At 45.8% G+C, this 23771-nt stretch overlaps 1 protein-coding gene across 1 annotated transcript in view; it reads left to right on the plus strand.

Moving 5' to 3' along the window:
- The window catches only part of LOC134467845 (protein kinase C beta type), a 173564-nt gene that overhangs the window by 92169 nt on the left and 57624 nt on the right, over positions 1-23771 (plus strand). Inside the window, exons 8-9 of the mRNA XM_063221805.1 lie at positions 7775-7871; positions 18454-18600. Of these exons, the coding sequence (XP_063077875.1) occupies positions 7775-7871; positions 18454-18600 (244 nt within the window). The remainder of the gene's footprint in view (positions 1-7774; positions 7872-18453; positions 18601-23771) is intronic.

Here is a 23771-nt window from a genome sequence, read left to right on the forward strand (position 1 = left end):
CGACGACGACGACGACGATGATGGCGACGATGATGATGACAATGTATTATTATAATAATGATGATGGTGGTTAAGATGTCAGGGCAGTTCACCTTGAAGAAGGCAGGAAATGCTGGATTTTGCATAACCATCCTCAAGGAGAGAGACGGAGACCGAGAAAGCAACGAGAGGGTCGAGAGAGTTGGGGATAAAGGCAGAAAGATGTAGGGAAGGTTGCAAGGAAGTGAGGGACCGAGAGAGGGAGGGGGGTAGGAAAGAGGGAGGGAGAGGCTGGGGAGAGAGGAGAGACTGAGAGAGGTAGTAATCAATGTGGGAGATTTGGGATGTGAGAGCAAAGTGATCCGATGCGAGGCGAGGAGAGAGGGCCGCGGGGGGTCGGGGGCGGAGGAGGCAGACAGGCAGGCAGTTAGGCAGGGTGACTCATCTGAGCCGCCGCAGCAGCCAACACACACGCACGCACGCACACACACACACACACACACACACACACACGCACACACACACACACACGCACACGCACACACACACGCAAACAGGCTGATTGTAGAATTGATTCGATGGAAGTATACGTAACACACACACACACACACACACACACACACGCACGCATGCGCGCACACACACACAAGCTGATTGTAGAGTTGACTCGCTGGAAGTATACGTCTCACACACACACACACACACGCACACATGTGTGCGCACAACACACCAACATGTAATCACATAGACAACACGCACACACATTACACACCAAAGTGTTGATGTAAACCTATGCACAGGAAACCCATATGCACCTAATCCTATTCTTATTGTGATAATCCCTGACATACCTGAAAGTATGATCATACATACGGTCATATGCAATAATGCTGTCATGAATACTTAGGAATACAGATAACAGCAGTGGTGTGTTGAGGTTGTCCAGTCAATGCTTCAGGCCAGGCTAGGAAACGGGAAGACAAATCTTGAATGCTTTTAAGCTACAACACCTGAATGAATAAATGAAGCGAAGGACAGCACTCTTCACATTTCTTCTTTGTTTATTTGCCCACGAACGATTCAGGCAGAGCCCTTCTTCGTTCATGGGCGAATAAACAAAGAAGGAATCTGAAGAGTGCTGTCCTTCGCTTCATTTATTCATTCAAGTTTTTGTACCTCTTGTCTTCTCTGAAGTTCCTCTGACCTTCTAGTAGTTCACCAATCCAAATGCTATAGAATGGAGCAAGAAGGAAAAGTGGTGGATTTGAGAGATACTGTATGTTTAAAACTCTGGTCGAAACAAGGATATCAACCGAATTTGCCTACTAAACAGAAAATCTCTCTATGTTTTGAAGATAAATTGTGTGTGGACAAGGACAGTTCATGGACAGTTCATGATGGTAGTAGACTTATTTTCAAGTGGTAAAGATGCAGTGAAGGAGAGGGTTCCTCCTTTATTTTACTGCGTGCAAAGTGTCTATTTGTCAATATACACTTTTAATTAGTGGCACGATTCAGAATAAATGGGTGTTAAAAAAAAAAAAAAAACAAGCTGTGGTGATTTCAGACTTCTCAGAGGTTGTGCATTCACCCACATGAATCAAATGTGGTTACTGGTCAAAGATTAACCAATTAAACCAGACACATTTCCCCTCTGAATTGATGGATGTCAGCTGGGTCAACGTCTAATAGCAACGTGTAAGTATTTGCCTTGAATACAGTCCTTTGAGCTACTGACTTCCAAATTTGAGACTTTTTTTTTAAATGTAGCAAAATGCCATCTTGGCCAGACTGACTTGGTGATTGGTCAACAGAGTGCACACTGTAGCCAATGGCCATCAGTTTTTACAGCTCACAAGCACACTGATCACACCTAGCACATTGGCACAGAGAGCAAATGGTGTTTGATTATTTCTATACATCTTGCGCTGTTCAGTTTTAAATCATAGTCATACGTAAACCCATGAGCATATAGTAAACAGACAAATGGCTTAGCTCTTTGTGTGTGAGCAGAGGCGTTTGGAGCATGTGTATTTTGTAAATAATGCAGTTTAAGCACATAGTAGAATTGCTTGAAACTGACTCGGAGTGATAGATAGAGAGAGAACCATGCAGTGTCCAAAGGAGTTTAAATGTCCTTTTTTCCCTCCTTGTTCTGGTCTGAAGCGCATGCATATATGAATGCACACGTGTAGCAGGACCAACAGTTTCTCTTCTCGTCAAATTAGATACACCACACACACACATACACGCACATACTCCACACATTTACTCCCTATCCACTCATGCATACACACAGAGGCGTACATAATCCTTCAAGTCTACACGCATGCACACACACACAGGCATACAGTACATATTCTCTGTCACACACACACACACACACACACACACACACACACACACACACACACACACACACACACACACACACACACACACACACACACACACACACACACACACACACACACACACACACACACACACACACACACACACACACACACACACACACACACACACACACCTCCAACCCCCACCCCGTACCCTCGCAGCCCACGCTGGGCGCACTGTGTGGGGGAGGAGGGGGCTGGTTGTATGGGTGGCTATCCCAGCAGGAGGCTCTAAGTAGTTTCTCGTGTCCGTGCGCCGCAAGGCCCGCCTGCACCCCAGAGTCCAGCACCGCCTCGCTCGGCTCCTCTCTGCTCCGCGTACTGTATGGGAGAATACTGCACTGTCCATACGGCACCGGCGCCGCTGCTGCCTCTACTGCTGCCGCTGCAGTCCCTACAGAGAGAAACACACACGCACAAGCCTTGGACTCATGCACACACACACCACACACACACACACACACACACACACACACACACACACACACACACACACACACACACACACACACACACACCGCACACGCATACACATGCACACACACACACACACACACACACACACATGCACACGCACCCCCCCACACACACTGGACATCCACATTCTGCGCTCTCTCTATCTGACACTGCTTTTGTATCTGTCTTACTCTCTCTCTCTCTCTCTCTCTCTTTTTCTTTCTCTTTTTCTTTTTCTTTCTCTTTTTCTTTTTCTTTCTCTTTCTCTTTTTCTTTTTCTTTCTCTTTCTCTCTCTCTTTCTCTCTCTCTCTCTCTCTCTCTCTCTCTCTCTCTCTCTCTCTCTCTCTCCCTCCCTCTCTCTCTCCTAGTCATTTTCTTCTTCTCTGTGTCCCACCAACCCCTCCTCCCCCTTCTTCTCTCCTCGCTGTCTTGTCAGGGGAGTTTTGCAGTACAAACTGAGCGCTCTTTTCTTTGTAGAAGGCTTTATCTTGCCATGCACTTTTACTGGGCTAATACGGCGTACAATTGATCGTGTCCTCCAGTAAAGTCCTTTTTGTCTTGCTCTCCTTTCTTTGTTCTCCTTTTTGCATTGAGCCGTGCGACCTGTGGAAAGCAGGAATTTGAGGAGCTGTGTAAGCATTGTGTGTGTGTGTGTGTGTGTGTGTGTGTGTGTGTGTGTGTGTGTGTGTGTGTGTGTGTGTGTGTGTGTGTGTGTGTGTGTGTGTGTGTGTGTGTGTGTGTGTGTGTGTGTGTGTGTGTGTGTGTGCCTGCCTGCCTGCCTGCCTGCCTGCCTGCCTGCCTGCCTGCCTGCCTGCCTGCCTGCGTGCGTGTGTGTGTGTGCGCGCGCCTGTGCACAAATGTGCTTTTGTGTTTGTCAGCTAAACACTGGCCATGATGATGGTTGCCCATCCAAACACATACCTACCGCCATTTAAAATGGTGTGTAATGTACAGTACTGTTATATTGTGAGTTGTGCATTACAATCTACTGCGGAATGATAATGAACTTGGTATAAATAATTTCCAGAAACAAAGTTCAGAACAGAGGTTATAATCTACTTCATCCATTTTAAATCAGCTAATTGTGATTGGCATAGCTGTTCATCAAAGTAAGTCTGCTCATTAAAGACATGACTCCTGGAATGTAGTGTCGTGATGCATATGAATATGTACTGCATATGGATATGTGGTTCTAAATTGTCGCTAATGCTGCTGCAGTGCTTTCTTTATCAATGGCCATGGTTAGAGTTTGAACTGAGCTAATGAGTTCTTTACCAGAGCCTATGTAACCCCAAATCATCCTGCACTCTTCACAACCAGTCCACTCTCCTGCCAGGGTTTCTGGCTCCATCAGCAATGTACACTATGGCCGCATTCAGGCCGACTGAGAACGGTGCCGGTACCCATTGCCGCACCTAATTGCGAACCGGCCGTCGTGTTCATGCCACAGATCTTAGCATTCGCGAACCAAAAAGTTGGTTTGCAATGCGAACCGCAAAATACTATTTTTTTCCACGAACCATGACAACAACGTGACTGTCAGCAGGTTCATCCGGGTAACACAAGTCACGTGCAGAAAAAGTTCAGAGCCCGTTATGAACACGGGCGGTTTGCAGATAAGCACTTTCGAGCTGAACGTAACTGGTGTGGGCACCAGCACCGGCTCCGTTCTGGTCGGCCTGAAAACCCCTATCTGTGTATGAGGCATCAGGCGGGAGACTTACTAACATTCCACACCAAGCTCTGCCAGCAGTACTGGCATCTGTTGCACCTGCAGTATTATTATAAGCAGGGCTCGAGTTGTAGGGGGATGAGGGGGGATGCCATCCCCCCAACAATGAAAATGGTCTTAAATCATCCCCCTCAATGAAAATGGTCAAAAATCATCCCCCTCTAAAGGGCTGTCCACACAGGCGAGGAAAGCGGATTTCCGCAAAAGCGGAAAGCGAAAATGCGAATATTGCGGAAAGCGAAAAAAACGTCCACACCGGCGAAAAACATTTGCGGAGCGATTTTTCAGTTTTCCGCGTTCTATTTCGCTCTGTTTCCGCGATTGTCCGTCTGCATGAATGCAAAGGGCCACTTCTGAAGATAAAGCGAGCCAATGATTATATTGTCTGACGCTTTATTGCACCCTCAATGGCCTGTAACTGTTAAGGATGCCGAGACACGTGAGCCTGAAGGCAAATGCCAAATTCAACATCCATGACGCCCTTATTCTCATTTATTTGCAGCAAAAAAGTCAACAATTCTGAAATAATAGGCTGAAATGTTAAGCACAACTTCGGTTTTGCCCTTGCGGAGACAGATCTGAAGGAAATGCATTTTAAGTCTGCTCGCTGCCAAACTCCCCACTCAACAAGTCAACAAGAAATCTGTAGTGCAACAAAGCCAGTTAGGCCTATCCATGATGTTTAATGTAGGCAGAATCATTTCAAGCCGTGCTGACCAACGTGGTCTGCTGTCTGCACATTCCGTTGCATTCCTCTTCATACAGAGAAGGAATGGCTTACTGTCGTCTCAACCAGGTTTCGACCCCCTGATCCCCCGAAAATATGATTTGGGAAATGTTGAAGGGGTCTCTAAATTATTGGCAAAATTATTTTTTTATTCATATAGAAATCGTGTGTATAGGGGTTGTATTTGCATACCTTAAGTCACAAAGTGTCGTGTTTAGGCTACATACAGTAAGTTAAAATAAATCGATGCGACAACGAACAAGTCATCTTGCGCAACAGAAAGCCGTTGCGCGCCCCGAGAAATAGATAGCCCATTAAAAAATCTGCGTGACCAGGTGTAATGTTTTATTGTTCTATCTGTTTTATGCACACACGCACACATAGGCCTACTCCCTCCTAGCGGATGGAGCACTGATGAGTGGACACGTTTGGGTTTTCATGAAACAGAAGCCCGAGGAAGAACAGGTGGAGGATAAATGAGGGGGAAATGGCTACACAGTCGTTTTCACGTGGAGCGCTGAGAAGACGCGCGAGCTGTCTCATAGGGTATTTTGTAGAGAGCATAGATGCTCTAGCCGTGGCTCAAGGCTACCATGTCAGTTGTTTACATGGGTGCATAGAGTAAATGCCCTAGTTACAACCGTTTCCACCGAAGCCAGAAGTTACTGCGGTCGTGCGTAACTGCACTTCCGACAAAAGGTAACCTCTGGAATATTTTGGAGAGCATACAAAAGTCCCCAAGGACAGTTAACGGCGCAGTGGCTGGCGCTCATGACTACAAGTAAAATTACACCACTATCTATAGCCTACTTCTAACAAAGTTTGCAAACATGGTCGCCCCATAGCCTACATTGCTGGCGGGACTTCCTTCTCCATATAGGCCTAACTAGTAGGCCTATCCCATATTCTGCTGTTATTTGATGACGCCAAAGTCACTGCACGTGAAACTCCCAGCTTACCAGCGAAATTGCGCAGTGGCACAGTGTAGGCTATATGTGACTAGTAGGCTAATGAAGCATCTAAATGGGAATATTCTGTAGAGTGTGCTATGAAAATGCTTACAACTCCTCAGAACTACTGTTTTTAATCAGTGAAGTTTAAGCTGGGACGCTTAAAATCAATATGGGCCAGGTTTCTCTGTGCGTCAGGAAACTATCAGTGTGCACACACAAGCGCGCGCGCGCACACACACACACACACACACCTTCTATCTCTCCCTCTCTTTTGAGCTGCTGTCTCAACCGATGAGAGACGTAATAGCCTATTTCATTAGTGTTATTTATAGCCTACGTTCGCTGTGGAAAGATAACGCGAAGCCTTTCTTCGTGCTTGTCATTGTATTGACCAGCTACTTTCAATAGGCCTTCTCCACGATGCAAATGTGCGCGTCGGCTACACGGATGATACCTGAAATGTTCATTAGATATGAAATATCCTAAGTGGTTACAAGAGGTCCGTGGTGGTAGCCTACTCTCGCTACGGGGTCCACGACCGCACAGATTGTGCTCCTGCTTTCGAGATCTGCGCTCTCGGACAGACCCACACGCGCAAGTGCCCGACACAGATCACACAGCAGTCCTTTTCACCACCTCGTGAAGTGTTTAGACAATTTAATCTCGCTTGGAATTAGTGTAATGTAGCCTATCAGAAAGCGTAAGACATCCGTTGGACTCCTTTGCACGCAACAAGTTTTGAAATTATTTCTTAACGGTTATTTTTTGCAGTTAGTCTATGCAAACAGTCCTTCCGCGCTCCCCCACCATCATTCGCCACTTCGAGCTCAGTTTGAGAACTGCGCTGGAGCTGATGTCACTGTCAAGTCAGTGTCGCTTGCGAAATCCGCCGTCAAAACAGACAGATTTGTTATTTTTTCTCCGCTGTGGATTTTCGCTTTTCGGTGTGCACAGAGTAATTAGAATACATTTGTTTGTTAATTTTGCGAATTTCGCTGCGAATATCCGCGCGGAAATTCCGCTCGGTGTGGACAGTCCTTAAAACAGGCCTCTCTTCTTCACATACTGTGTTAAAATTGCACTTTTTAACAACTACATTTTCAACATTTTCTCTCACAATCAATCTCTGACCATCCCCCCTGCTTAGATTTTACAATTCGACCACTGATTATAAGGCTGTGTAAAAAAAGCCCCATTCACACCCAGAGTAGGAGTGAAGAGTAGGAATAGAAATGGTTAAACGCTATGACTGTGACGCCAGACGGGGGTTCCTCAAAACACCATAAGGCCCCATCATTGTTTGGAGCTATATTTTGTCAGTCAACCATATGTTTCTCAGCAGAAGCATGGTGTCTGCTCTGTTCTGATAGTTTCTTGTTTTTTGTCTCCTTTTCTGCATATACACACACTCACTCTCACTCTCACACACACACACACACACACACACACACACACACACACACACACACACACACACACACACACACACACACACACACACACACACACACACACACACACACACTACAGGTTTAAGTTGCTCAGTCAGGAGGAGGGCGAGTACTTCAACGTTCCGGTGCCACCTGAGGGGGAGGAGGGCAACGAGGAACTCCGGCAGAAGTTTGAGGTGAGACAAAGTGTGTGTGTGCGTGTGCGTGTGTGTGTGCGTCTGCGTGTGTGTGCGTCTGCGTCTGCGTCTGCATCTGTGTGTGTGCGTGCGTTTGTGTGAGTGTGAGTGTGAGTGTGAGTGTGAGTGTGAGTGTGAGTGTGAGTGTGAGTGTGTGTGCGCAAACTTCCAGCCAGTGCCACAGTGGAACAGCAGGGGGTTTGAGAGTCTCTTTTATTCTCTCCACACATGGAGAATAGTGACTCGCTGGAAGTCAGTAATTTGAAGTGGGAGTGTGTGTGGTTGTTTCTTTGCATGTGTGCGACTATGTGGTGTGTTTGCGCATGTGTCTGTGCGTACTTGTGCTTGTGCAAGTTATCCAGAATTAGTCACTTTGCATTATTCAGAGTGTGTGGACTCTAGAGCCTTTGAAGCCAATGAAGTGTGTGTGTGTGTTTGTGTGAGACTGTGTTGCCCTTCTGAAAACATTCTGAAAACAACATCTCTCGCTCTCGCACTCACGCTCTCGCTTTCTCTCCCTCTCCCTCTCCCTCTCCCTCTCCCTCTCTCTCTCTCTCTCTCTCTCTCTCTCTCTCTCTCTCTCTCTCTCTCTCTCTCTCTCTCTCTCCTCCGATACTGTTTTGGACAGTTGTTGGTAATTGGAATACATCCCTCCTCTTTTCGCAAACACCCCAGAAACTATTACCCAGCTGTCACTGCCGTCATGTCTGGCCCCACAGTGCCGTGACAGTCCTCACTCAGCATCTCGCTCTTACAGATTAATGTAGAGCCGTGCGTGCGTGCGCGCGTGCGTGCGCCCGTGTGCATGCGTGTGTGCGTAACAGCCACAACATCCACCCCAAATACTTTTTGTCTTTGTAACTCCAATCTAAGTACTCCTCCAGTACTCAACTCCCACCTACCCATTCACATCTGGTCTAATCTCAGTAAACAAATGCAAGATGGATGTAGACAGAAAATCTCTCTGTGTTTGGGATACAAATTATCAATGAATTCATGAATTGATAGTTGATTGACCTCATCGATGGATTTACAATTAATTGATGAGCAGCATTTTCCCCAAACCTTTTCCTTAAATCCATTTCCCCCAAAATGTTTCCCAAAAAAACTAAACAAATAAAATAAAAGTACACAAAAGTAAAATACTACATTTGAATTCATTTCTGTTAATATTCTTTAACCCAAAGGTGATCGAATTGTTCCCACTCTTCACACTAACTTTGTCATGCCCATTTCACCCGGGTCTCTCCCCAGGCGAGTTGTCGATTAATTGTATTTTTTTAATCGATTAACGTATTAATTGATCAATCGATTAATTGTTGACATCCCTTCTCTCTGTAGAAGTGCATTTTTGAATGGGAATAACCTGGCTCTCCAGACGAATGTGGTTCCACCGTGCTCCACACATTCATGTGGTACAGCGCCAGTACAGATTTTCTGACCGAAGGTGGTTTAATTAGAAACATATTCTGATATGTGGTTGGGAAAACCACTTTTTTGACATTTTCGACAATACGGTTGAAATTACACATCTGTGAAACATCTGAAAATTCCATGATCCTGATTGGTCCGTCAGCCTTGAGGCCTCGCAACCCAAGCGAGTATAGTTGGAGATTCCTCACAGATCAAGTGTAGCTCGCAAAGCTGAGTGGAAACGCACAGATATGGCGAGAGCCAGGTTAGAATTGGAAAGATTGCGGGTTCAAATTTCATGTCAACTTTGGCTGAAGTGTCCCTGAAGTGTCCGTGAACCAGGCACCTAACCTCACGTTGCTTTAGGGACTCTCCTCCACTCCCTCTTACTACTCTTATTTCCCTCACCCTATCCACCTGGCCACACATTTTCTGCACGCTCTCTCTATTTGACATTTTGTATCTGTATCGCACCCTCTCTTTCTCTCTCTCTCTCCCTCTCTCTTTTGACTACATCTCTCTCTCCCTCTCTCTCTCCCGACTACATCTCTCTCTCTCTCTCTCTCTCTCTCTCTCTCTCTCTCCCTGTCCCTCCGTCCCATATCCTCTCAACGTTATCTGAACTTCCAGCCAGTGCTTCACTGCAGCTGCTTTGATAGTCTCTACACATGGAGGCAGAGTGAGTGGCACGCTGCAAGCCAGTCATTTCCAACGGGAGTGTATGTGATTGTTTGTTTGTTTGCGTGTGTACCGTACATGTTGGGGGATGTGAAAGAAATACTGACCGAAAGGGCTTCTACATTATTCACCACACTTTATTCACTGAGAAACAGTAACATACAACATGTAACATATACTACATATGCAAGTTTAATAAGTAAGGGTTAACGTTCGGCGAGAAGGTCGCTACCGTGGAATAGCAGCACGACAGAGAGAATCTTTAGACCCCGACGCGGAGCGGAGGGGTCTTGTTCTCTCTGAAGTGCTGCTATTCCACAAAGCGACCGACTCGCCGAAAGTTAACCCGCTTATTATATGGATATACTTAAATGATTCACACATGGCGGGGACATTTCTTTAGGCCTATTTAATGTTAAGTCTATTAGGCATATAGTTTTTAATGTCAAAAGACTGTTGCTGCACAAAACAAAACAGTGCTAGGTAGCCAGGACGACAGGTGTTGTCTATCACAGCAGCTGATTAGAGTCTTGTTGAAAAGTCGCTTTAGCAGTGAAAAGTCTTGTTGCCATTGACAGCGGTCTGTTATAGACCAACCCGTCCGTTATCGAAAAATAACAGACGTGCGAACGTTGGTGAGCCCCGTTGAAATGAATGGAGCATTCGACCGATGACGTCACAACCATATAATAAGTTCCTATAACATTTCTTTTGTGTAGATGTACACACACACACACACACACACACACACACACACATACACACACACACACACACACACATTCACGCGCACACACACACACATTCGCGCGCACACACACACACATTCGTGCACACACACATTCGCGCACACACACCATCTATTCAGTATGCCAGCAGAGGCGTGTGCCACTGGACCTTTTGACTGTATTGTTGGATTACATAACTCTGCACCTGAGAAAGAGTCCTCACTCCGTACCCACACAGTGATGCCAGCAGCCATTCAGACGCAGAACTCCTGGCTTCCTCTTGTAGCCTCTCACAAGCTCCACCCACCCTACATGCCCACAGCTTCCTGTCTGACCTTATATGGGCATAACACTTCCTGTCTCGTTAGTTTTCTGCAGCAATGCAGCAATACATCATCACTGTTTATACATTTAGTATGTTAATCTGAAATGTGCAAAGTTCACCATGTTTTGAGGCACGTGGTTTGGTTGTTTGAACTTTCTGTACTCTCAGTTTAATGGGCACATTTGTTGTTAATATAAGAGGACACTTGGGAATGGGCATATTCTTGAGTACATGCTTTACACGGCAAAGAATTTTTAAATTTATATTTGATAGGCCTTTTTGCCTTTATTTGTGACAAGATAGTGGAGGAGAGAGAGACGGGGAATGATCGGCAGATGACCAAGGCCGGAATGGAACCCGACTCATCTGCATAGTAACCCAGTGCCCTACCATTAGGCCACGGCAGGGCCTTAACTATGCCCTTGCAGTAGTGATCATACAACAATCCTAAAACCAACTGAGCATATTTCATTGTTGCCTTGATAATCCCCTTTTTTTTTTCCTTTTGCCAATGCTATGCTTTGTTCATTATTTATACACTCTGCCCGGGACATGGTATGCAGAGTAGTGTGGCATCATCACGCATGTTGACAACATGTTGAGTAATTACTCGCGCATGCGTGTGTGGGTGCGAATTTCTGTTGTGCACGTGCATGTGTGTGTGCTTAACTGAGCTGTGGTATAGTGGTGCTGGTAGCAGTGGCACTCGTGTGGATTATGAGCTGATGGCCCAGTGAAGCTGTTTCTTGTTGCCTCTGGGGTCAGGCAGCCTTCTGTGACTCACACACACACCAGCAACATTAGGCAGTAGCCACAGCACTAGGGCTGTAACGATATTGTATCCAGTGACGGACTGGGATTAGAAAACAGCCCTGGCATTTTGTGCCATCAAGCGGCCCATAGACCATGGAACGCATTTGACACCCCCCCAAATTAGGTCTAAAGGCCCATTTATACCCTACGGTAATTACGGAAACGGACGCTTTCACCCGGTTCCGGAGGTCGTTTCATCCGTCACTTTGTCCGTTGGTCGAGTGCTTAGCAATCCGGTGACTACGGGTGAAACGGAGCAATACCAGAGGAATCCGTGGGTGGCAGTATAGTGAAAAAGACACCAATTTACAAAACTCAACGAAGAAGAGAAGTATTTCACATCTAAAAACGATACAAATAGTAAATGAAATAACCTGTGAGTTTGTGAAAGGGTATATTTCCACTACCATGCTAGCCAAGCTAAAAACATGCCTCATTTGTTTACATTTGGGCTCGGAGGACGTTTGTTTTCCCAACAACAAACCTAAATGGCCAGCATTAAGCCTCCTGGAGTTGTTTAAACATCATTTCACAAATGTTGTTTCAGTGTGTCATCTCTGTGAATTGTAGGTCTGGCTATTTTATTTGGGCTAAATAATTTGTAAAACGAACACAAATCTGCCACAGCAACTGTCCATTCATAGCCAACCGACTCTGCCCTCTAGAGGATTTATTACGTAACATCAATTTTACGGACGGAGGTATGAATGCAACTCCGGGAGCAACGGTTGGCCCGGAAAGACGAATTTCGTCCGGTTCCGTAGGGTATAAATGGGCCTTAATGCCACCACACATGGCACATTTATACAGCAAACATTTATGGAGACGAACAATGCCACATTCTCAGATTAACCAATCAAACACGACCAACCAAAGCATGTCAGCACAGAACCGTGCAGGCTGAAATATTTGATGTACACAACTGAATAATATGACCCAGTGCGCAGTGCTCGCATATGCACAATACAAATGAAATAAAAGGCCATCCTTTCATTCACATTTTGCTGATTGTATCTAACAGAGAAATCGTGATACACGGAGTCATGATACTGTATCACGATGTAAGTTTTGTTACCCTTCAGTGCAGAAAACAACCACATAATATGATGTGATAGTGCTTTCAAGTTTCAAATCATCCTGATTATTTTTAAACAGTTCTGTGAAAAAAAGAAAAATAAATTGCAAAATATATTAAAAAATATTTGTGCAGTGTATCAAACCGCACGTCAAAGATCGTTATATGAATCGAATCGTGAGTTGAGTGTATCGTTACAGCCCTAAGCAGCACCATGCTCTGGGCCTGTGTTGCCATGGAGATGCTGGGGTCTCTTCCTGTGGAACATGGTGGGCAGGGTCACCAGAAGGTCACTACAGAGTAAGAGGCCGTGCCACAGAGCCTGGCCAGTGGCAATAGGGCAGAGGTGATGCTGTAGTAGTGCGTGTGCGTGGGTGGGTGGGTGTTGTATGTGTGCACGTAGATATGCATATGTGCATGTGGGTGGTGTGTGTGTGTGTGTAAGTGAGGATGTATTGTGAGTGAATGGGCTCACTGACATGCATGTCTATTCATGAGGGGTGTCTTTTGCAAATTGGACATTCTTTCTGCATTTACGTTTCGACATCTTTACTAAGACGGCTGAGGAGATAGATGGATATATGGATAGATGGATTGATGGTTAGATGGGTTGATGGTTAGATGGATTGATGGTTAGATGGATTGATGGTTAGATGGATTGATTGATGGATTGATGGATTGATGGATTGATTGATTGATATAAGGTCTGAAAGTAGCCTTCACCCTGCGTATACGATGTTAGAGGAGATCCCACCCTGAATATATATAAGGTCTGTCTACTATGTTTGTCTGGTCCAGGCCAGTGAAACTAAAATGTGTATTTAGCGAAGCTGCTTTATTATGGCCTTTGTCGTGTTGTTATGGTGACCGTTGCCCGGAAACAGGACATCTCTCTCCCTGGGCTGGGTGTTTTGGCTTTTTGGTCTGAGTCAATATGCTCACATGCTCTTTCTCTGTCTGGCCCCTTCGGCACTGTCTGCACTCACACACTTACATATGCAGGTGAGCGTGTACGCATGCACGCACGCACGGACACACATACACACAGTCATGCCCACCTCAATTCACTAGTTTATGCCACACACACACACACACACACACACACACACACACACACACACACACACACACACACACACACACACACACACACACACACACACACACACACACACACACACACACACACACACACACACACAGTCATGCCCACCTCAATTTACTATTTTACACCTGTTCAGTATGTGTGTGTGTGTGTGTGTGTGTGTGTGTGTGTGTGTGTGTGTGTGTGTGTGTGTGTGTGTGTGTGTGTGTGCGTGTGCGTGTGCGTGTGCGTGTGCGTGTGCGTGTGCGTGTGTGCGTGTGTGCGTGCGTGTGCGTGTGTGTGAGAGAGAGGCATAAACTAGTGAACTGAGGTGCGGCATGACTGTGTCTTCCTCACACCTCACAACTCATGCTAATGTGTATCATATCAGTCTGCAATGACCACCCTGCTCCATCAACAACTAATTACAGTATTGAAGTAACATGTTGTCATACATTTTGCGCGTGCTTATTGGATGGCTCTTTGGCGTGTGTCTGTGTCCGCACTTGTGCGTGTAGAGTACACGTGTGTGTGCATGCTTCCAAGGAGGCCAAAAGTAGAGTAGAGTAGAGTAGAGTACTTTTATTAATCCTGAGGGAAATGAAGGTGTCTGACCGCTTACATATATAGTCTACATAGCTACAAGACATAGCCAAAGACCTAATACACATTATTGCACATAGGAAAAACCTGACTATAGCATTTTATAATGCACTTATTCATATTACCCCATTGAAATAAACACATACCAATGTTTCAAACTCGCACGAAAATGTGTCCTGTTTTTTTTGTTTTTACCACAAAATGTGGCAACCCTACGTCTGCTTTGGTAAACTTTGCAGATGGGCATCATGTAGACCTACATGAATTATTCACGTCACGTTTGTCATCGGATTGGTACCAAACTTATGTAATTTTTTTTTAACCAATATTAAAACCGTTTGTAATTATACTGCCAGTGCCGACAGATTACAGCCTACCAAAACATTAGCAGACCGGAAATAGACTTCGGGCCAGATCATGTCACCAAGCAACAAGCAAACGTTCCATGAAACCGTCTACTCACAGGAAATTCTCTGTGGTGAGCATTTACCTGTACCTCCTTCCTGTCTCAGTCACCCCCCACCACCAGCCACCCTCCACCACCAGCCACCCCCCACCACCAGTCACCCCCCTCACCACCAGTCACCCCCCACCACCAGCCCATCAGTCTTTCTCTCTCTATCGGCCCCTCCATCGTTCCCCACTGCCTTCTTCTCTTCACCTTACACACACTCTCACACTGTTTTCTCACTTACTTAAAGGAGCACTGTGTAGGGCGGTGGTCAGAGTAGGTACTGTATCACAACTATGCTGCTCATTGAAACTGTGCTCTCTATTGTCAAATTCAATCTTTTCAGGTATATTTACTAAGAAATAAACTAATATTGAGATGTATGACCAAAAGTACTGTACGTTTTGCAGCTAAAAATGTATATTTCTGGAAATTCAAAATGGCTGACATGGAGGAGATCCCCCTTTTCATGTATGAAAAGTGCAATTTTCTCAGTCATAATGAATACATGGAATTTGATGGTGGCAGTAAGTATTCATGAAAAAGGTAACATTTGTGAATGGGCCGCAAAAAATTCTGGAAATTAAGTACCGTAATATTACACAGTGCACCTGTGCACATTTCTCACTCACAAGCTCATTCAAGTAGCTACTATTTATATTGTGTGTAGCCAGAGAGGAGGCTGTTTGTTTGTTGTTGTGTGCTCAGATGCAGCACCTCCAGACACAGGCAGAGGGAAGCGCTTACACGCTTGCCTGGTTTGAGGATGTTTTGTTGTGAAGATCATATGCTTGCATGTATTAGCATTCATGGAAACTGTGCAATGCTCACACATTCAAACATGCGTGCATGCACACACACGCACACGCACACGCACACGCACACGCACACGCACACGCACACGCACACGCACACACACGAGAGAGAGAGAGGGAAAGACACTGAAATGTCCAGTCACACACTACAGTGTACAATGCACCCACTCACAAATACACCTCCCCCCACTGAACACACTTTCGCTTTCTCACATGCATACGCTCACAAACATCTACAACATTGATCTGCACACAACACTGTGGATGTGTGTGGCTGGAGGGGAATACCAAGAAACATGAATTTGTGTGTGCACAACAGGAGCATCTGAGAAGTCCGATTTGATTGGATGTCCTGTATAGTATTTAGGATGTTGGGGTTTGTTTGGGGGCCAGCATTTTCGGGGGGAGCAAAATTCGGGTGAGAAGGATCCCCACTGTGTAGTTTTATAGTGCATGATCATATTCCCAAAGGGTGCGTGCGTGTGTGCGTGCGTGCGTGCGTGCGTGCGTGTGTGTGCACATTTATCTTGACCTTGCATTGTGGCTCTCTGTGTGTGTTCAAGACTGTCTGAAAACAATATGTGAAAAAGTAATGGTGATTATGTGTGTGTTTGTTTTTGAGAAAGAGAGATTTTGTGTGTGAGGGAGAGACAGAGAGACTGTCAGAGAGATGGAGTGTGTGCATATGTGCGTGCGTGTGTGTGGGCAGGCCTACAGCACTGTGTGTACTTGTGTGCATGTGTCTGTGTGTGTGTGTATGAGATGAGGTGCTGGCTGTCCAGACTTGTGGTCTGCTGGGAGTCCAGTCTGTTCAGTAGAGAACTGCAGGGAGCAGGTTAATGGAATTCCATGCTAGACTGAGCCCCGTGCTTGCCTGCCAGCCTGCCTGCCTGCCTGCCTTCCTGCCCGCCTGCCCGCCTGCCCGCCCGCCTGCCTTCCTGCCCGCCTGCCCGCCTGCCCGCCTGCCTCCCCACCTGTCTGTCTGCCTGCCTGCCTGCCCACTTGCCTGCCTGACCGGCTGCTTGCCTGACCGCCTGCTTGCCTGCCCGCCTGCCTGCCTGTTTGCCCGCCTGCCTGTCTGCCCGCATTCCCGTCTGCCTGCCTGACCGCCTGTATATCTGCCCCTCTGCCCGCCTGTCTGTCTGCCTGCTATCCTACATGTCTACCTGCCCTCCTGCCTGCCTGTCTGCCTGCCCTCCTGCCTGCCTGCCTGCCTGCCTGCCTGCCTGCCCGCCTGCCTGTCTGCCTGTCTGCCTGCCCTCCTGCCTGCCCTCCCCGCCTACTTGCCTGTCTGCATGTCCTCCTGCCTGCCCGCCCTCCTGCCTGCTTGCCTGTCTGCCTCCCTCCTGCCTGCCTGCCCGCCCTCCCCGCCTGCTTGCCTGCCTGCCTGCTCGCCCTCCTGCCTGCCTGCCGCCTTGCCGCCTGCTTGCCTCCCTGCCTGCCACACAATATGGCCGCTGCTTGGAAATTAAAATTGAATGTACTTCAAAAAGCTGAGAGAGAGAGAGAGAACAGTAGAACGAAAGAATGAGGAAAGACAGACAGAAAGGAGAGAGGCTAGAAGGTATAAAAAAGGTGGGGAGAGGAATTGTGAGGGAAGAGCAGAGAGGAAACAAATGTGGGCCAGAAAGAAAGAAAGAAAGGAAGAAAGAAAGAAAGAAAGAAAGAGAAAGAAAAAGAGAAAGAAAGAAAGAAAGAAAAAAAAGTTTGCAGGTAATTTACAGTCAGCCAGTATAGCCAAGAAAGACTTTAGGGATGACTGGAGGGCAGGAAAAGAAAAACAAGAGCAGCTCAACAGTGAAGAATTAGACTTTGGGGTTAATATGAATTCATCTCAAAGAAAAGGGCAACTGAGCAACAGTATGTGTGTGTGGCTGTGGGAAATCCTCAGTCGAAATGTTGAAATACCTCTCCCCAGAGTCAAGGTGGTCTTTGTAATGTAGCACTGTTGTAAATCTTCATTTAAGTCTGATTTTCATAAACTATTCATACGAAACCAGTCATACAGTATATTCGCTTAATTTAAACTTAATACACTTATGTAGGTGTGTGTGTGCACATGTTTGTGTGCGTGTACGTGCACATGTGTGTGTTTTCATTTCTGTGTGTGTTTTCATTTATGTGCGTGCGTGCTTGTGTGTGTGATTTATTTTTCATGTGTGTATAATATTTATTCTATGCACGTTTGTGGGCGCATCTTTGGTATTTATTATTAAAAAGTGATGACAACGAAGGACATTTTTTGTGCTCTTAAGAGAATTACGATTTTGAAAGAGTTTTTAAGATAATTAAAGTGCGTGCGCGTGTGTGCGCGAGTGTGTGCGTGCGTGCGTGCGTGAGTGTGTGTGTGTGTGTGTGTGTGTGTGTGTGTGTGTGTGTGTGAACGTGCGTGCTTGAGAGTGGTGCTGGTGCTGGTGTTGACCCTACTTTGATCACAGCTCTCATCCCTGTGTGTGTGTGCGTGTGTGTCTGTGTCTGTGTGTGTGTGTGTGTGTGTGTGTGTGTGTGTGTGTGTGCGTGTGTGTGCGTGTGTGTGTGCGTGTGCGTGTGCGTGTGCGCGTGCGCGTGCGCGTGCGTGTGTCCGTGTTACTTTCCAGAGGGCCAAAGTGGGTCCCGGTACCAAGAAGACGGATGGGACCTCCCCGAATGCCATCTCCAAATTCGACAGCAATGGCAACCGCGACCGCATGAAGCTATCAGATTTCAACTTCCTCATGGTGCTTGGCAAAGGCAGCTTTGGAAAGGTAACTCTCTCTCTCTCTCTCTCTCTCTCTCTCTCTCTCTCTCTCTCTCTCTCTCTCTCTCTCTCTCTCTCTCTCTCTCTCTCTCTCTCTGCCCTTCCCATTTTCAGCACGTCTCCCTTTTCTCCCCAACCTCCCTCCCTTTCATGCGCGTCTCATTTCTATTCACACTCTCTCTCCTCCCGTTCTCCACTTGTCTGTCGGCATCAATTTGTCCCCCCTTCTTGCTTTCACTATGAATTTATCTCTGTCTGTCCTCTCTCTCTTATCTTCTCTCTCACTCCCCTGCTTCCCCCTTTCTTCAATCCTTTCTTTCATTTCCTTGTGTGTCTCTCTTTTGCCCGCTTGGTATCGTCGACTCGGTGGGGCTGTGAATGGCTTTATAAATGTATGGCAAAGTAATCTCCTCTCAGACAAGGTCACTTCTCCATGTCCCAAATATCTGGAAGGGCAGCAGAGAAACGAGAGAAAGACAGAAAGAGGGAGTATAAAAAGAGTGAGGGAGAGAGAGGGAGGGACAAGAATGGGGAGAGAAAGAGACAGATAGAAAAAATTAGCATAAAAAGGAAGAAGAATGAGAGAGAGAGGGAGGAAGGGAGAGAGAGAGGGAGAGGGGAAGAGAGAGAGAGGGAGAGAGAGAGAGAGAGAGAGAGAGACAGAGAGAGACAGAGATGGAGAGAGAGAGCTAGTGAGAGAGCTAGGAAGAGGGAGTGAGAGAGCGCTAGTGAGAGAGAGAGAGAGCGCTAGTGAGAGAGAGAGAGAGCGCTTGTGAGAGAGAGAGAGAGAGAGAGAGAGAGAGAGAGAGAGAGAGAGAGAGAGAGAGAGAGAGAGAGAGAGAGACTGAGCTAGTGAGCGAGTGAGCGAGTGAGTGGGCATTGTCTAAATAGGCACATGTTCCAGCTGCTGGCAGTTTCCATAGCAACAGGCGTTTAAAAGGATATTGATATGTTGACGTAGGAGCGGAGGGGAGCGGAGCACCGCACAGGACCTGTGGCAGAGTTATTAACTGCGGTCCTCCTCGTCCGCTGCTGCTATCGCGTGCGCCATCACCATGCACAACACAATGTCCCCTGGCTCGTCAAGAAGACATTCTCCTCTACCCAGAATTCCCCCGTTCATTAGCCCTTTAAAGTACCCACACACACACTCTCACACACGCACACACACACACACCACACACACGCACACACACACGCACACACACACGCACACACACACACACACACACACACATACAAGCGAGAGGGATGAGAGGAATATATGAGAATGATTAAGAGCCAGAAGGATACGCTCCAGTGCCCAGGTTGAGAAATGGCACGTTTGAGTGGCTTGCTGATACCAATCTAGAATCTGTCTTGAGAGCTTAGAAGGATATACTTACAACAGGACTCAGGCACATGCACATTCTTGGATGCGACGGCCATGTTGTCAGCATACAATAAATGTAAATGAGCTTGATCCACTAGAAAAAAGCAGTGTAGTTTGAGTCACAATAATAGTAAGAAAAGTACGTTAAAATCTTGAAAATAATATGGAAGCTGTGGAGCGTACACCGGATTATGTCTGCATCAAAGCAGTTGCATCGATTCCACACAAAAAATCAGTTGAGCACAGATGACAACTTGTTGTCAAAATTTCATGGACATTTTCAAATACTTTCTTAAGCTACAAGCGTTTGGAATCGGATGTCTGGACATACACGTAAGATGTACAGTATTGTTATCGGACTCGTGCCTGCAGAGGACACAGGGATGTTTCCCTTTCGATGAATATGATGTTTAAAATGTATACGTAGTTTAGCCTATACACTATAAGTTGGTTAAACACGGAATGTGCTGTGATTTCTTGTACTGCAATAGTAGCCTAGCAGCTAAACAGCACCGTCTTCCAGTTTTTGTGTATGTAATGCGTTTCAACAACATAAGAGGCAAAGGAACCAAAACAAGATGCCACACAAGTCCAAAGCTTTATTGAATAAAACTCCATTTTGAGAGCTAAAATTATTGAAAGTGATTACAAATGTCTGCAAGAAGGCCATTAGCAATAACAAACACACTGCTCACTCACACTAAACAATGAGCCGTGCCATCAATTGGTGACAGTAAGCCATGGTTGGCATGAGGAGTAGACAATCACCAGTCTAAATTCCCGGACCTTCATGCCTTTGTACAGGGTGTCTGGCTGAAATCACAGAATGTACAGAGCACGAGAGGCAGACAGATAAGACAATAGAATGCTCAACACAACACGATTAGCAATTAGATTCTTGCAAATTAGATCAGATTCCTGCAATAATGTTAAGCCCAACACAACCAGGTCCTAACTGCAGAATAGCTACAGTAGCTACAACACAACACAACTCTGCAGATTTATAGTGCTCATCTCTGTGTCAGTCATCAGACCCGGCCCGGTAGCAGAGGAAGTTGAGCCTCTCCTGGCAGTCCCTGTTCTCCCAGTGGCCGAGAGCGGGGACTCGTGCCCCGCAGGTGTAGGGCTCAGCTGGGCAGCTGGGCAGGGAACCCTGGGTGAACTCCTTCTGGCTCTGGGTGGTTGCATGGCGCTCGCTCACCCACAGCCACTGGCCGGCCAGGTAGCGCAGGCTGGTCCACAGCTGCTCTGTGGTGCGGTTCTCCACAGGCTTCCCGTCGGCCAGGTATGTGGCCTCCTCAGGTGTGAGTACACTGGCCAGGTCGGTGTAGCGCTCCCTGCAGTACAGCAAAGCCTCTTCCCATGGCAGCCTCTCCGTCACCAGCATGAACTCACGGTGCCACCAGCTGCAAAAGAATGTCTTTTTATCCTTGTTTATCTTGTTTTCCCACTGTCCGTTTGGATTCATCACAGTATAGAGCCCCTGGCCAGGCGTGGGTTCCGAGTCAGCCCAGTTTGTGTACAGGGACTGAGTGGTGTCTATCCAGTACCACTGTAGACCACCATCGCTCGATCTGTAGCCAATCCAGCTTTGGCCATCAGACTCCTGTATGGTGTTCTTCAAAAGATCATTTTCCTCTTGGTTTCTAACGGTGGATAACTCTGTGTAATACTTTCTGCAGTAACGCAAGGCATCTCCCCAGAGCCTAGTCTGATTGATGAGGAAGTGGTCTCGGACCAGTGCAAGGGTTAGCCCAGTAAAGGACACCAAGAGAAGGTAGAAGAGTGTTGCCTTCATCCTTGCGTTAATAGTATGACTGTGTCAGGTATGGATGGCTGTCTTCTTCAAAAAGGCAAAACTCAGTAGGTAGGCAAATGTGGAAGGCGCTCAAATGGCAAATTGCTCGCATCTGCTATGCAAAAATCAACATGCTACCAAGCTCTTAAAGGAGAATACGAATGGCAAATTGCTCGCATCTACTATGCAAAAAGAATATCAAGATGCTACCAAGCCCTTAAAGGGACACTGTGCAGGATATGGTCAAAAAAGGTACTGCAACTATGCTGCTCATTGAAACTGGGCTGCCTATCACCAAATTTGATATTTACATGAAAGTTTACTTAGTAATAAACAAATATTTTCTAGTATGGCCCAAGTACAGTCGATTTTCCAGCTAAAAATGGCTATTTCTGGGAATTCAAAATGGCGGATCATGGAGAAGATCCCCGTTTTCATGCAAGAAAAGTGCAATTTTTTCAGTCATAATGAATACTGTGGTGATAAGTATTCATGAAAAAGGTAACATTAGTGAATGGGAAGCATGAATTCTGGAAATAAACAACTAAAAATCTCACACAGTGTCCCTTTAAAGGAGAATTCCTGCCCATGTCAACATGCAGCTGTATTGCTCAAGCTACCCTTGACTTGTCAATGCCTGACAATGCTGTATTTTTCGTTCAGCCCTTTCTGAGATACTGGCCATTCTAATGGGGGTATGAGTCCGTTTTCATTTTTTTCTTTTCGGATGATTTGGAGTATGTTAACACTTTGACTCCCACCATGACGTTGGAATTTATCCTGCATACGCCCAGGCATTCTAAACAATTTTCAACATTTTTTGAAAAGCCGTATAATATTTTTTGTTAGACATGCGGACACATAACCGGGCTTATTTAAAATCTGAGAATGTCAGCTTTCCATAGGTTAAATTCAAGTTCCATGATGAATGAGGGTTAGTTTAGCTAAAAATAGACTTTTTTTCCTTGAAACTGAGATAAAGAGGTTTTTTTTTACATATGTCGCTCCCAGAGTTCAAATTGAGGATCTAAATGTATTTTCACACCCTAAGATGAAGTCCAGTTTCTTCCAAGTAAAGTATTTATTTTACTAAATGAAAAGACACCTCCAGTGTCTACACCAGTATCAGTACTAATGTTCACAGCCATATGTTCTGAAGTGCTAGCTTCTAATGTCTACAGACAGGCATTTGTCATTCTGCGTAGAAATAAGTAGTCTGTTCTGTTCATCACAGATTTACAAAAATCACACAGAAGATGCATTTGAATGTCTATATTGGGAAAAAAAGCCATTTTACCATTTGGGAGTCAATGCATGGGAGTAAAAAACATAATGTTACTGACAATGTGTTAAGACACTAACATTTTTTTTTGCCCTGTTTGAATTGCTATGGTCTCGGAAAATGCTTAACCAAAGCAATGCTGCATGGTTGGCGTGTCAAGGGTAGCAATACTACTGCATGGCGACATTGGCAGGAATTCTCCTTTAAAATGTCATATGCAACAAACAAAACCTGAGTGCACACCTGAACATGCTGTATAGGCCAAAGTGTTGTATATTATGCTTGCCATGTCTCAAGCATTTAAAGGAGAACTTCTGCCAATTTCAATATGCTGTTGTATTGCTCATGCTAGGTGCAGACTTTGAAACCTTTACATTAAAAACCTTTTAACATAGGCTCACTCCAAATATTATCCCCAAAGTTATCGCTGTTTGCTAGTTGTCTGCTGATGTTGCATAAGATTTTGGATGTTATTGGGAACAAATCAAGATGATTTTTTAAAAATGTAAATATACTCTACCCCCATTACAATGACCAGGATCTCAGAAAAGGCTGAAGAAAAATAACACTTTCAGGTACTGACAAGGCCAGGGTAGTGTGAGCATTACAACTGCATGTCGAAATTGGCAGAAGTTATCTTTTAATGACAGCGGTCAGTGTGCATTGCTTTCCAACTCTTGCTTTTCCGATGTGCACTCAATACATGGATACTTCAAAATGGCACAA

This window comes from Engraulis encrasicolus, chromosome 2 (assembly GCF_034702125.1).
Source record: "Engraulis encrasicolus isolate BLACKSEA-1 chromosome 2, IST_EnEncr_1.0, whole genome shotgun sequence".
NCBI classification, from domain to species: domain Eukaryota; kingdom Metazoa; phylum Chordata; class Actinopteri; order Clupeiformes; family Engraulidae; genus Engraulis; species Engraulis encrasicolus.